Genomic DNA, 15,544 nt, shown 5'->3' with positions numbered 1-15,544 from the left:
GTGGTGCTGCCAAACACATTGACATAGAGTATTATGTTGTGAAAGATAAAGTCCAGGATCAAGTCATAAGTACTTGAGCATATAAGTACAGAAAGGATGCTCGCGGATCCGCTTACAAAAGGCTTACCACCCAACATGTTCAGATAACATGTAGCTAGCTTGGGTTTAAGGGAAAGCCTAAAATATTCCTGGACAAAAGAAGGCCCAAAGATAAGTATCTATTTCAGAACAGAGTAGTGAGTTGTAGCTGTTAAGTCTATCGGCAATGGACCGTGACGATGAGACATGCTCTATGAGCTAATCTGTAATGGAATGAACAAAAGTAAATGATATGAAAGTGAAAGATGGAATAAGATCAAAGGGGAGAATGTTAGTTGATCTCCACCTTGGGCCCTTGCCTCTGCTCCCTGATCGGGGGAGCTCAACCCTAACTGGTTGGTGGGCCCATGTCGCACAGCACATACAAATAGAGATGGTGGGGATCGGGGCTCATTTCACGAGGTTCAACGGAGCCACCACCCACCTACAGCGAAACCCTAATCCGATCCTAAAGAGTGCTGCCAGCGATGGGATGAGCCCACTGACACCGCCGTCGCGCCTCTGCAAGGTCTACACCAAGCCACTGGACTTCGCGGCATCGCCACCACGACACCTACAACGCCACGGTACCGGCGTCCTACGTTGCTACGGTGCTACTGAGCCACGGCGAGTAGAGAAGCCCGAAGGAGAGGTCTACCTCGATCTACGGGTTACACAGAGAGGTACACACATCGATCCCAACAGACCCATCTGGCAAACACATTGGGCTGTGATATTGGTTCTATGCCATTCACGTATTTGGGTTTGCCCATGGGCACGACCAAGCCACACATTGAGGACTTCACCCCGATGATGGATAGAATAGAGAGGAGGCTCTCTGTGTGCTCCACATGGCTTTCTTACTCGGGTCGCTTGGAAATGGTTAACTCGGCTATAACCCCCATCACCACATATGCTATGTGTACCATCAAGCTACCAAAAGGGGTCATTGACAACATCGACAGAGCACGAAAGCAATGCCTTTGGAGAGGTAATGATGCCCAAAAGAAAGGGGGGAATTTAGTTGCATGGGAAGTTGTTATGCAGCCCAAGGAGAAAGGGGGACTGGGAGTTCTTAACCTCCATTGCAAAATGATGCGCTACTACTCAAACATCTCTTCAAATTCTATAACAAAGTTGACACCCCATGGGTGCACCTTGTGTGGAGCAAATATTATACCACCAAAGTACCCCATGCATCTAGGGAATTTGGCTCCTTCTGCTGGAAGGATGTTCTTCGTCTCAGCATCATCTTCCGAGGCATTGCCAAGTGTGAGATTGGGGATGGTTCGACAGTCTGTTTCTGGGATGATATGTGGTCTGATGCCGTTCTATCCCAAGAGTTTCCAAGGTTAGCATCCTTTGCAAGTAATGAGAATGCCTTAGTGCTGGAGGTCATGCAAGCAACAGACCTGGATGAACTTTTCTTCCTCCCGCTCTCGCAGCAAGCTTTTGAGGAATATGAAGTCCTGCAACTGCAACTACAGAACCTGCAATACGATGCTGATGCCAAGGATTGCTGGCTGCCCACCTGGGGCAATGTGTATACTTCACGGCGTTTCTACTCTCATGTCTTCAGTACCATGGAAGCACATCCAATCTTCAAAGCCATCTGGAAATCTAGATGCACTCCACGTGTGAAATTCTTTGTGTGGCTTGTCCTGGTAGACCGTTTGAATACCAAGTCTATGCTCCAGAGACGACATCTGAACATACAGGATGATAACATCTGTCATGTGCAACCGTGGTGAAGAGGAGACCATTGATCACTTATTCTTCGACTGCCCCTTCGCGAAGGAATGTTGGGCAATCATCCATTTTGACTGGAATGACACGCTGTAACTTTCGGATAGATTGGTACAGGCGGGACAGGTTCACAATGTTCCTTTCTTCACGGAGGCAGCCCTGATAGCAGCATGGGAGTTGTGGAAGATGCGCAATGACAAGGTTTTTCCAGAGGCGTGATCCAACTCCATCGGCCTGGTTGGCAAACTTTAAAAATCAATGTTTCTTGCAGTTTGTTCGTTTCAAGGATGAACTGCGATCGTCCTTTTGTGTTTGGTTGTATGCTTTTAGTTAATCCCTGTTTATAAGTACGTTCTACCTTTTAGTAAATACAAAATCTATCACTGTGGGAATCTCCCCCACAGTCTTTTGCGGTCAAAAAAAACAAAAGGTAATAACTTCTCGATATTGATCACATGAGAAAGAACTCTGCATTTTCTATATTACAATTCTCGTCCATTTATCTTCATAAGGAACTGGACAGCTGGTATATGTAAAATGAAAATCTAAGGGTGCGGGGACCGCGAGCACTGGCCCGCACTCGCACAACTCTTTCAAGGGCTGAACCTATCTAACTAAATAAAAAACACAAGTGAAGAAGTAAAGAAGCAAACAAAACTGCAGCCCTAACTAAAAAGCTCAGCAGAACCAAAACCGCAGCTCAAATGTGGAGTTTATTGAATTCAGAACTCGCTGCTGCAGTGCTGTTTTGATCTCTGTCTCCATTGTGCGTGTGAGATTCGGGCTCAGCCCTAGCTGGTGCAGATCGGTTCTGGGCAGCAGGTCTTGCTGGAGCTGTCCTGGTGCTAGAATTCGCCACATTTGGCCTGGCTGAGCAGACAGGAACAGCAGTACGAACTGTAACTGGTGCAGCCAACCAAGGAGGTCGCTGCTGGAACACTGAACTTGGTGAATTTACAGGAGGTGCAGATCCAAATCTGGGTAGAGCATGCGAGCAGGAAGACCACAGATCAGGCAATGCAGGCGGATTAGTATGAGGAGGATTCCTTCTATGTATAGGTTCATCATGCTGGATGGAGCTAGCATAATGCTTTCGCTGGACAGAGTTCTGTGCTGCAACTGAAGGGCTAACACGAGACGAGGATGACATTAGCTGTTGTTCATGAGGCTGCTTCAAACCTGCCTGCAGTGTTTGCTTATCTTCATTTGGTTCCAACTTGTGTGATGACAGTTGTGTGGTAGAGCTTGGGACAGTGAGAGTGTTATGTTCTTCCTCAGGGGAAATACTGCTCCCAGTACAGCCTTCTTTCCCATTTGTGGTTGGTTCTTGAACCTTGCGTGGTGGACCACCACATTCTGATGTCCTAAAGGAATCTAGGGTAGTGCATGGCGAGAATACCACAGCGTCAGGAAGCTCAACTGTTTCAGTGTGGGCCTGTCTTTTCTCATGAATTTTGTGAACAGTAACCGGCAAAGGACTTCTTGGCACATAGGAGACAGGGTAAGGTGAGAAGTACCGTGGCAGGGCAGGAGCAGCTTCAGGAAAACATGGAAGAAGACCTAGAGCATCCTGGTTAGCCGGATTGGAGAATTGCCCTCGAGGTGGAGGGTACATAGGGAGCATAGCTGCTGGTGGGGGAAACCTTGTATTACCCATAGCTGGTACCACTGGAAAGCGAGGTGTTGGCTGTGTCGCTTGCATCCGATGCCACAGATGGTACATAGCTTGATCTGGTGGAACACTAGGATAAGCCTGATTTTGCATGTATGGCCGGTAGAATGATGTATTTGGTTTAGGATAAGATCTCCGTGATGATGGGCGGTTATTGCTTTGTTGTTTTTCCTTTTGATGTGGCACCTTGCTACTATTTGCCTGGTTCAAGCTTGCAAGAGTCCGAGTAACTATAACCTGTTCCTGCTCTTCATCATCCTGATCAGCCGGACACGATGAGGACGATGGCTCACCTACCCTGGGCACTGTTAGTAACAGCAAATTTAATAGTCAGCAAGCAAATTAATTTTACACAAAATTAAAAATGTCGCTACACACAATTTACGGATTAAATATTAGATAGGCATATAAACTTTTGGGAAAAAGTCTACTTAACCCCCCTCCTTTCATACATGGTCTACTTCACCCCCTAACTATGAAACCGTCTGTTTTACCCCCTGAATTTTTCAAAACCGTCTATTTTACCCCCGGACGGTTTTTTGACAGCGGTTGCTACAGTAACGGTGGGTTGCTACAGTGCGGTATTTTGCTACAGTAACGGTGGGTTTAGGGTTTCCTTTCTTTTTGTTTTCGGTGAATCTTTGAAAAATCACAGTAAATCATAGAAAAATCATAAAATAAAAATCTAATTTTGTTGGACTCCACATGAGTAGATCTACATAGTGAATATATAATACGGTATGTTTTAGTACAAAATTTTTACTGTAGCCTTATATTAATTGGAAAATCTAATTTTGTCTATAATTAAATGGAATAATTCATAGCTGCAGCTTCTATGGTCCAATTGTGGTGAAATTTTTATGGTACGCTAATTATTGTATGCTTGAACTATAGTAAAAATTTCGTACTCATTGGACTATGTATAACTTAGTTATAGATAAATTCTAATTAATTACAGACAAAATTGGATTTTCCAATTAATCTAAAGCTACAAAAAAAAATTGTACTAAAGCATACCATATTATATATTCACTGTGTAGATCTACTCATGTGGAGTCCAATAAAATTAGATTTTTCATTTTATGATTTTTCTATGATTTACTATGATTTTTCAAAAATTCACTGAAAATAAATTTAAAAAAATTCAAAACCACCGGCACTGTAGCAAACCCACCGTTGCTGTAGCAGACCCTTTGTTACTGTAGCAAATCGCCGCTGAAAACCGCCCAGAGAATAAAATAGACGGTTTTAGAAAGTTCAGGGGATAAAACAGACAATTTCATAGTTGGGGGTGAAGTAGACCAAGTATGAAAGGTACGGGTTTAAGTTGACTTTTTCCTAAACTTTTGTGAGGATATGATAGTTTTTTCTTATATTCTAGCATCCAAGAATCACTTAACAACTATTCCTACCAAATGTGTTGCTCTAAAAACAAAAGAAGGCACAGCCGAAGCCAACAAAATCAATATGCATCAAGAAACTCAAGTTGGTACCGAATGAAATGGTACTCACATTGCTTCAATTCAGACCAGGCAGCCATTGCAGCATTTTTTTGAGCTTGCTTCTTGGTTTTGCCAGGATTGCCAGTAAATGTCTTTCCTGCCAACTCCACTGTGCATGTGAACACAGGTGTGTGACCTGGCCCAGATCTAATAGTAGTATAGATGGGGAGTTTTAGACCAGCTCGATGAGCAGTTTCTTGAAGAAGATTCTTGTATATCCCGGTTTCATCCTGTGGAATAAACAGAGTTAACCTATCTGCTTCAACAACATTCCTCAAGCTGTTACATTGCCACTCATTGTAATTGAAATGTAAAGAAACATATTTATTAAGCACAAATTTCTCTCTAATCACCGATACAAATACTGAAATACTGAATAGATGACATCAATGACATAAGTATTGACTATTGATGTACAGGGAAGAAAAAGTTCACAAACATGCGACATTGAAATTTCAACCATTTGCATTGTACTTAGCCCTTGTTTAGTTCGCGAAAAGTTTTCCCAAAAAGTGCTACAGTATCCATCACATCGAATCTTGCGGTACGTGCATGGAGCATTAAATGTAGACGAAAATAAAAACTAATTGCACAGTTTGGTTGGAAATTACGAGACGAACGTTTTGAGCCTACTTAGTCCATGATTGAACACTAATTGCCAAATAAAAACGAAATTGCTACAGTAGCCAAATTTCGCACTTTTCGCGAACTAAACGCGCGCTTACTGCAAAATCAGGCAATGTGGATGGGACAATAAGCAAGTCAACATCAGGCATCATAAAAGCATAGCACCTTCCCAACCAATCCATAATAAATAACACATCTTTGGTTTGACTTATTGCAGTAGGAATTGCTAAAGAACAGTGAAATATCAATATACTCTGACATTGGGATTTGGCAGTTTCTGACACAGATCCACAAACCAGATGAAATTGATTGTTCTTTTTTTTATAGCAAAATTGATTGTTCTTTGACTCCAGGAAAAGGACGGCCTGCAACTAACATCTGTGACACTCCATCATAATGTCCATTGGCAGTGCAAGTAATCTTGTGTATGGAAAATATAAAGGCTGAAACAGTAATTTTCAGCAAGTTTGACTTCAAAGATGAAAACAAAAACAGCTTCATAGAAGAAACGGAGATGATATTTACCAATTAATCCACCATGCTATGTAGTCAAATATATTCAGCGTGTGCCAAGAACACTAATCAGTTTGATATGATTTATACCATGCATACTTATTCTACAGTCTACATGACCACAATTGTCATCGGAAACATCCATCTTCCCTCTTAGAACCAGACACAGAAAAACAGCTGTAACCATGGTAACGATTGCAGGAAGAAGCATATGCGTAGCAAACCAGTAGACTGGAAAAACACCTAGGTGCCTAAACCTCTCAAAGCATATAACACTGGATTATAACTAACCGGCAGAAACATGACTTCCTGAAATAAAAAAGTGGTAATATTTTCGTTTTGACCTCCAGTGCCTTAAAGAGGGAAAGAAAGGGATTCTCTAGGGTGTTTGTAAGAATATTAAGCTTGTGGTAGTTATCAACAGATGACAAGCAAAGATGCAAGATAATATGATCTGCATGGTGCTATACTTATGGTAGAAACCAAGGAAGGATATTATTTAGCATATCCTACAATAAAAATTACTGTGATATCTAAGGTGAGTACTCTGCCCTGGTAGTCAACTAATCTCTAGGTAGGACGTTCAAAAGGAGATTCTCCATACAAGCAACATAAAATGATTTCCATATTGTACTGCAGACTGCAATGGAGCATAAGTTTCCAGAGGTATCGACAAAACTAACCAGAACTTTGGCAGCCAACGTCGACGAAGGCCCCCTCTTTGATAACTCATTGAGCGCTACCTCAGCTGCCGCATGCTCCGCCTGCCGCAAAGTAGAACAAAACACCGGGCTCTCGAACATCTCCCCATTGAAATTAACTGTGACCTTAAACCGGGGTGCATGATCCGGTCCCTCCCGGATGCAGGAATAGGACGGCAGATTGAAGCAGCTCCTCTGTGCAAGCTCCTGGAGCTGGTTCTTATACATCCCTGCACGTTAAGCAACAAACACACATGAGGCAAAGACATATTTCATAAAAGGATAACATAACATGCTCACAAGGTGAAACGATATGAAGAAAACATCTCATGAGGCAAAGACATATTTCATAAAAGGATAAAGAGTAAGGATGAACAACATGAACGGAAACATCTCATGACAGAAAGAAACACATACCTCCAGCACTGGTGTGCCAAGCAAAGCTTCAGATTGGACAGCAGCTTCTGCCCATACTTCCCCCAGCTCCTTGTAAGAGCCTCGGCCTCCACTTGCTGCAGCAGATAAGATGAAGCAATAACTAGCACTGTACCCACTGTCCTGCAGAAGAACAAGTCCGGGGTTAAAGTTGAGCAATAAACCAAATGTTGGGACTGCAACAACAAGAATACGAAACGAGATCAATGCAGCCTCGCAGGAAGATTCTCTGCTGACGCCTCAGCGGTACCGGCGCGGCCGGGGACGGAGACGGTGACGGACCAACCAAGTGAAAGGACATGGGGTGTACACATGTATGTACATATACACCCTTTTTTTTTTGGAATAAACATACACCCAATAATTTTTGCAAAGAACAAAAAATCGAAGCTTTTAGGCATGTATATACTTGTGTTCAGATGAGATCAGATCCATAGCCAAATAGCTAAAGCTAGGGTTCGGGCGCTCGGTTTCCACAGCAGTAAGGGAAGAGAAGGGGTCCCGTCCCGGGTGTGCGTACCTTGATGGGTGCTCGTCGCCGGCGAAGGGACCCAAGAAGACCTGGAAAAGGGACCGGCGAAGAACTGGGCACTTGGCGTAGGGCGGCGCCGGCGGTTGGCCAGTTGCCGGCGGGGCCAGCGACGCAGCCTCCGGCTCCGTGTGCCTGCGAGACGAGACGAGCCCCTCTTCTTGTCTGTCGTGGTGTTCTTGTCTTTCCTTTCCTCTCCTAACTCGTGCTTACTTGTTGTAATAATCACATCTCGTCCGGCGGGGCGGCCATGTGCACATCATAATTTTCGCTCGGGATTAAGCTTTGATTATCACGAGGCAGCTGCCTGATGATATAAACAAAATCGAGTCAAATCCACTTCAGTGGAGCATACACCTACACCTTGTTGAGTGAAGATGAGAGAAAGAAAGATATAGCACGCCACAAGTGTCATCATGCTTCTGACACTATTTTTAAGCCGTCCAATTTTAAGCTTTGGTTACCCAACCGCTGAAACGGGGTCTGTTTGGTTGTGACCATAACTCGCCACACTACAGCAGCTGGCACGCACACGCACGCATTTGGTCGCAGACAAAGGAAAACCAACAGGGCCATGTTTAGTTACGAGCAGAATTGGCGCCGCCAAGCTTTCGGGTTCCTGTAGCGCACGGTAAGCGTTTTGTTTGTATTTGGTAATAATTGTCTAATCGTTGACTAATTAGGCTTAAAACGTTCGTCTCGCAAAGTACAATCAAACTGTGTAATTAGTTTTTGATTTCGTCAACATTTAGTACTCCATGTATGTACCGCAAGTCTGATGTGACGGAAAATCTTCTTTTTGCATAGTGCCACAGTTTGGATTTGGTGGAAACTAAACATGGCCCAGGCTAAGTTTGGAAAAGAGGATTAGAGCGTTGTTGGGTCCAGGTTTTAGAATCGGTCCATACCAATTTTGGCTCATTCCAAGAAGAACTCACGAAACCATATAAATTGTATCACACTGCTTTTCTGAGACAAGACCATTCTCACCCAGGCCACGTTTAGTTCCGCCCCGCCGGTTCGGCGCCGCCAAATGCACTGTTGCTATATTGTTGTTTTGTTTTTATTTGGTAATAATTGTCCAATCGTTGACTAATTAGGCTCAAAACGTTCGTCTCGTAAAGTACAACCAAACTGTGCAATTAGTTTTTGATTTCGTCAACATTTAGTACTCCATTCATGTACCGCAAGTTTGATGTGAAGGAGAATCTTCTTTTTACATAGTGTCAAAGTTGGGAATTTGATGGAACTAAACATGACCCCAACTACACAGTCGAACTTTTATCAATATATAACAACTTTTTACCCCTCATCTCCTATACAGCCTCAGTTGTCCTACATGCCTCGAGAGGCATTCATCAGAAAAAGAATGAGCGTCTGATCAGCCATGCCACTCGGACCCCTCCGCTATGTGTCTTGGCCGTATGCGGCCTTAGACGATCTAGCCCTTTATCGATGGAATATTGTCGGCAATCCTCCGAAAGGTATCCATGAAAGTAGATTGATCAGTAGTGGTGCGCGTAATCAAGAACAAGAAGACAACAGAGACACAAGAGTTAGACAGGTTCGGGCAGGTTCGGGCCGTCCGCACGACGTAATACCCTACTCATGTGGTCTGTTAGTTTATATTGACGATCGTATGATATTACGTGTGTTTTGAGGGGTCCTCTACCTGCCTTATATAGCCGGAGGTAGGATTACAAGTCGGTTAGATCTAGCAGATAACCGGTAAGTAATAACATATTACAGGAATCATGGGATCGAACATATCCTAACAGATCTCGTAGCATCTTTAGGATATCGCTCTTGTTGTCTTGCAGTACACGCCGAGCAATACCATGCACCGTAGGTCTTCGTCTTGTGGGCTGGACCGCCCCTGGCAGCGCGGCCCATGTAGTATGCCGTGGATATCCGGGGTCATACCCCCCACAGCTAGTCCCCGAGCGCCTTGTATCCGCTATACAACGTTGTCTTGAGCTTGTCCGAGTAGGTGTAAACAAAGCCGAGCAGTTAGACTCATGGTTTGACCACCCTAATGAGTCACCGAGCAGTTGTGGACCGTAACCAATCAGCTTAAATGTCTAGCCGAGCACGAGCTTACTCAAGTAAGGCTTGCCAAAAGGATGTAAGGAGCTCAAGTTCAAAATCAAAAATTTCCCCGCTGTGAACCAAGTGTGCCCACTTAGAGTACGACCACGAGAAAGGGAGATAATCTTCTTCAACTTCAGGAGGCATGGAGTCTTTCAGATCAAAGAAAACACATTCACCGCAAGGTAAAGTGTGCCCACTTAGTCCCCAAGCCTGACAGTAGGTGACGTGGTCACGTGGTGCCAGGGTCTAGAAAGTAGAAGAAAGGCAAAACACCAGCCGAGCAGCCAACCAGTCCACGGACTGAGCCCTGAAATGAAAAGCGCACATTCACTGCAAGGTGAAGTGTGCACACTTAGTCCCCGAGCCTGATAGTAGGTGACGTGGTCACGTGGTGCCAGGGTCAGAAACAACAGTAACCAAAAAAGTCCCTAGTATGGTGAGAAACAGAATCATAATGATGACATAGCCCCCGAGCCACAAGTGAAAATCTCGGATAAATCAAGAAGTGCCGATTACTCAAATCGTGGAGAAAAAGCCGAAGTAATGATTGTATAGTAGAAATTACTGAGCCTTGATGGTATTGCGGAGTGGTCGGCGAATATTCGGTGTGCAGTACCAAGTTGCGTAAAAAAATGGGCGATATGGGCCATAGTTGCGTGGAAGTCCAGATAACGGCCCACCACGCTGCTTTGGGGAATTCGGAAGGGCGCTAATCAGCATGGTTCGGTTTCCCAAAAACCCTCGAATACGAAAAGTAGGTTGGGTGTCTTCATAACTGCATCGCCGCACTCTGCGCTCCCACCTTTGCCACTCCACCACTTCGTCTTCCTCCTTGCCCTCGCGCTCCTCCATTCGCATTCACACGCACTCCAGATCTGAGGGATGGCGCCGAAGAGGAGAGGTGGTAATGTAAAGAAGGCGATCGTCGGGACAAGTCATGATAAGGAATGGGTGTCGTCACTCATGGGGGAGACGGAGCTCAACGAGATGGTGGAGGCGGGCGTTCTTCCTGACCGTGTCAACGCCGGATGGCGTCCAGCCAATGGTGAGCCCTATCCAATGCCACACACCGATGAAATCATTGTATTCGAAAATTATTTCTGGCGTGGATTAGTGGTTCCTGTACATTCTTTCTTGCAGGATCTATTGGAGTATTGGGGAGTGAGCTTGTGTAATCTTCATCCAAACACTATTTTGCACATTTCTGTGTTTATCCACTTCTGCGAGGTGTATCTTGGCATTCTTACCCATTTCAATCTCTCCTGACACTTTTTCTGGCTGAAGAAGAAAGGAGGGGGCGGTTCCAAAGTTGTCGACAGTATGTATCTACAGCTCTGTGATAGGATGGTGGGTGAATACATTCCTATGCCACTGAATACCTCGCTGAAGGGGTGGAATACCAGGTGGTTCTATATGAAGCAAAGTAATCCTACCATCTAATGTGATGTCGACCAGATTTCGGAGAATCAAAGGAGCTAGTCGGAGAAACCGACTGGTGCCGATATGGAACAGGTGAAGGAGCTCCTCGAGCTAATAAGGGGCATGAAGATGAGCGGAGTGGTGGTGGCGGTGAACTTCATACTGCGCCGCGTCCAGCCCTGCAAGGAGAGGGCTCATCCGGGCTTTAACTTCAAAGGAGATACTGACGGCACCCGGGAGAGGATGGAGAACCTAGCGAAGGAGGCTGTGCTACACCGAGCCACTGAACTATTCGCTCCAAACGTGGCATACACCATGCCGAGGCAACCGAAACCCTTCAACTGCAAGAACCCACCTCCTCAGGTAAAAATCTCGACTGTTGTTCCTGGTGCTTTTTATCTCATGTCGATGCTGAGCAGTGGACTGATTCGCTTGTGGAAAGATCCATTGGTAGGAATGGGCGGCGTACTTCTCAGGCGTGCCGAGAAGCGATTGGGCGAAGGCAGTGGACGCCAGGCCAACCACTCAGTCGGAGGAAGGTGCTGTTAGGACCTCGTTCGAATCTAGAGGTGAAGGTGCTGGTCAGAAGGAGAGTCCTCCCCCAGTATCGGAGAAAGTTCAGGGGGAAAGGGCGGCGAAAGATGAGCCAGCCCGAAAGAAGAGGAGAACGACAGATGTAGCTCTCCGCAAGCCAATCGGCATCTCATTTCGCGGTAGTCAGACCATTCGAACGTAGAGTGCGGCGATATCCAAGTGGTCGGACGATGATGGGGCTCTGGTAGCTCCCCCTTCGAGCACTAAAGTGTCATCGCGCAACACGTACGCGGAGGTGCAATCGAAGGGAGGGGAAGGAGTCCCCGAGCAGCAGGCGGCGGAGACGCCAACGGCAGGGGCCGCAAGACCTCCAGCCCAGGACATGTGGGTTGACTCCAGAGTAGTGCCTGGGTGCTTGGGGAGGCAGCGCCGGTTCAGAACCATTTATCGGGAAGCTGATGTGTAAGTATCTTTGCCTTGGGATCGATAGCTATCTGATTTTTATAGTTGCGATGATCAATGAGCTAATTTGGTGTAGAACAGGGCGCGCGGAGGATCTAAATCCTTCAGGCCAAACTAGCGAGCAGCCGGGGGAGACATTGTGGGCAGACTCTGTCCTAGAGTCCCTAGGCGCTCGTCGGTTTGCGGAGGATTCGACCACCGCTGCTGATGGAGTTGGAGGTGGAGAGCGGTCGGCGACAACGATGGGCGAGTCGACGGAGATGCCAGGAGCAACGGTGAGAGTCACCGAGTCTTCAAAGGCGGGAGCAGGAGCTGCCGACGACATGCCGAAATTGGGGGTGCAGAGGCCGACAGCGTTAGAGGAGCAGGTGGTGCACCCTAAGATGCCGTAGGGTATGGTCGATCGCTCTGTGCGGCCACCGAGCCCCTAGGAAGCACCACCGGCTATGGAGGAAGAGGACGAGGTCGAGGAGATTGAGCGTGAAGGATCATGATCTCAAACCGTTCGCATCTTCCGCAAGCGAGGGGAGGAAGTTGTGGTCGTGGAAGAGGTGGCACCACTAGGGAGGTGAAGAGGCTACGGTCCACCCTTTCCACAGCTCTAAAGCAAATTGAGGTTAGTATTGCATCAGCGGTGTCCGTCTTTGGTGTTAGAGACTATGGTCCTTTGTAATCTTGGTGCTTTACAGGGCATAGCGTGAACTGCCATACAATGGCAGCAGTTGATCAAAAGGATGGAGCCCCTCACTGAGGAGAACGAGAAGCTGAAGGAGGCGATGAAACTGATAGAGAAGCACATCTAGAGGGCCCAGCATGAAAGGGATTTGCTGAATCAAACACCAAGGACCTAGAGTAACAAAAGGGCATCTTACCCGAGCAGTTGAAGACCGTCTCCGAGCAGCTGGAGCGCACCTCCGAGCAGCTGAAAAGCGTCTCTGAGCAGCTGTAGCACCTAGTTTTAAAAACAAAACCAGATACATACCATATATGAGCCCAGGAAGTCAAATCTCATATATAGCTACAAATAAGGGTAATATCAAAAGATAATACTTAAATACATAGCGTATTAGTATAAAGATTATAACCTCAGAGTATAGACAGCGGAAAGACAACTCCGATCTTCAAGTGAAGACTCCACTTCCATAGGGACAACTGACTGGTTGATTATAAGCCTACTTCCTATAAACTCTAGCAATCTGGTACCCATCCAGGATTTTTATCCAAATAATTGAAAAATAAAGCAAGCATAAGTACATGTCATACTCAACAAATATAACATGGGGTTCATGAGGCTCAAAAAGGCTGACACGAGTTTAACTGCAATTAGCTTTTAATGGTCACAATTTTAGCATAGGAGTAGCAATAAATTTATCTCAAGCCCATATAAACACATGATCATGTAAACATGAATAATAAATAGCACAAACAATTAATCATTAGTGAGCATCTTCATTATCCATATCATTAGTGTTCATCATCTATTCCGTAAGGGTTCCAAGGCCGCTCGTGACCGTGAGCATGGCTGATATACCAGTTTTACACTCTATAGAGGTTGTACACTTTCATTGTGACTCGTGATTTACCCTTTCGCCTTAGGTCGCGAGCCTCTTGACCCACTACCAAGGAAGGTCAGCAGGGTTCATTATGAAGCCTTCCAAAGGTTTGTCTAACCAGTTAGGGCCGCTAAGGTTTCCCCATCAATAAGCATGAGCCCCCCTCCAAGGAGTGACTAACAAAATACAAAGAAACCAAAGTGCACCCTCTTGGTAGGTAGAGATCATACAAATTGGAGCCCCTCTTGCGCCATAAAGATAACCACTAACAAGATAGAAAAGGTCCTCATACTGAGTTAAAGTTAGAGCCATATAGCCCTCACAGTTGTATTGTAAGTCCCAGATGATCACTTACAGATAAATCCTTAGGGAGAGAAATCTAGAGCATTTAGAAAGTAGCTAAACACTCCAGCCCCCTGTTTCCATGTTGCTAAAAACATCTTTTAGTATTTATTGCATATACCATTAGCCATGTTACAAGATCATGGTCTTTAATTGAGCACTCGCATCATACTACCCAATGCAATAACCCAAAGGTATCAAGGTACAGAGTAACAAAGTACTAGGAAATTCTTAGTGGCAATCAAGGTAGACACATGCAGCATGAATTAAATGATTAAAGGTGTATAGGACAACAAGGATAATCCCATGTTATACTTGCCTTAAAACTCTGATGTTCTTCTAGTCTAAACCTTCAATAGAACTCCTTGATCAACACGTAAAGCTCACCGACTGGACATGTTCATAAAGCACCACACAAGCATCCATGCAATCATACACGAAGCAAACAATAGATCTAAATTAGAATAGTACACCAAACATAAAATCGAGATGAAAAGTTTGTAGAACGAATCTATGTCTCGCTACGAACACATAGACGCGAAAAACACTCTAATCGGAGCTACGGTGAAAAAGATACAACTACCGATAGATCTGCTTAATACGTGGAAAAGAAAAACTATAGGCTTCATTTATTTTAACAATATAAATTCATATATATATATATAATATTTTATAAATATTATAAATTGAATCAAGTCAAATTTAGATTTGAATTATAAAACTAAAGTAAAACAAACCATATTTATTTATAAAATCCAGTTGTATAATCATTAATCAAGATATGATTTAAACCATGAAATTTCAGAAATAGTAATATGGTAAACACTGTTACTAATACATAGATCTCATTGCAATAAATCTAGCATAACTTGAACGGATCAATTCGGAGCTAAAACATAGAAGATATGAATTAAACAAGATTTCCTATAATAAAATAATAGATTATATCTAACCTCAAATTTTAAAATTTCAAAACATATCCAATAGTAATATGAACATGTATATTATAAAATTACGAACCTAACGCAAGTTGAATGGGTCAAATCAGAGTTAAAATGGAGAAGTTATGGCTAAAACAAAATCAGTAGCAAATCTGTAAATAAGTGAAATATATTTTGGATCTAAACTGAAGAAACTACGTTTTCAAAAGAAGAAAATGTATTGCGGCATGGACTATGGGTTAATTTGCCAAAAATAGAGGGGCTCTTTAATAAAAAATACCAGTGAAAGGGTATCTTCTAATCTGCGCCATAGATCTCTAGATGGACGTCTCAGGATGATCATAAGTATATGTGTATTTTCCATTGTATTTCTGGATTTGTTTTTATAAAGGAGAATGG

General features: G+C 44.4%; 1 protein-coding gene across 2 annotated transcripts; it reads right to left on the bottom strand.

The window, feature by feature from the left end:
* Positions 1-2,271: 2,271 nt before the first annotated feature.
* LOC136512056 (double-stranded RNA-binding protein 2-like) lies at positions 2,272-8,204 on the bottom strand. Of its 2 annotated transcripts, none has more exons than XM_066506059.1 (5): positions 7,795-8,204; positions 7,257-7,397; positions 6,822-7,069; positions 5,009-5,228; positions 2,272-3,801 (listed from the first exon to the last, which is right to left on the bottom strand). In XM_066506059.1, exons 3-5 carry the CDS (start codon positions 7,065-7,067, stop codon positions 2,525-2,527), a joined length of 1,743 nt encoding a protein of 580 aa, XP_066362156.1. In that variant the 5' UTR covers positions 7,068-7,069; positions 7,257-7,397; positions 7,795-8,204; the 3' UTR covers positions 2,272-2,524. The 2 variants fall into 2 exon arrangements, with proteins under 2 accessions (XP_066362156.1, XP_066362157.1); XM_066506060.1 differs by having other exon boundaries at positions 7,257-7,392.
* Between the last annotated feature and the right edge of the window lie 7,340 nt (positions 8,205-15,544).

Source organism: Miscanthus floridulus, chromosome 16 (assembly GCF_019320115.1).
Source record: "Miscanthus floridulus cultivar M001 chromosome 16, ASM1932011v1, whole genome shotgun sequence".
NCBI lineage: Eukaryota > Viridiplantae > Streptophyta > Magnoliopsida > Poales > Poaceae > Miscanthus > Miscanthus floridulus.
Note: the sequence above shows the minus strand (reverse complement) of the source record. Positions and strands in the feature narration are given on the sequence as shown.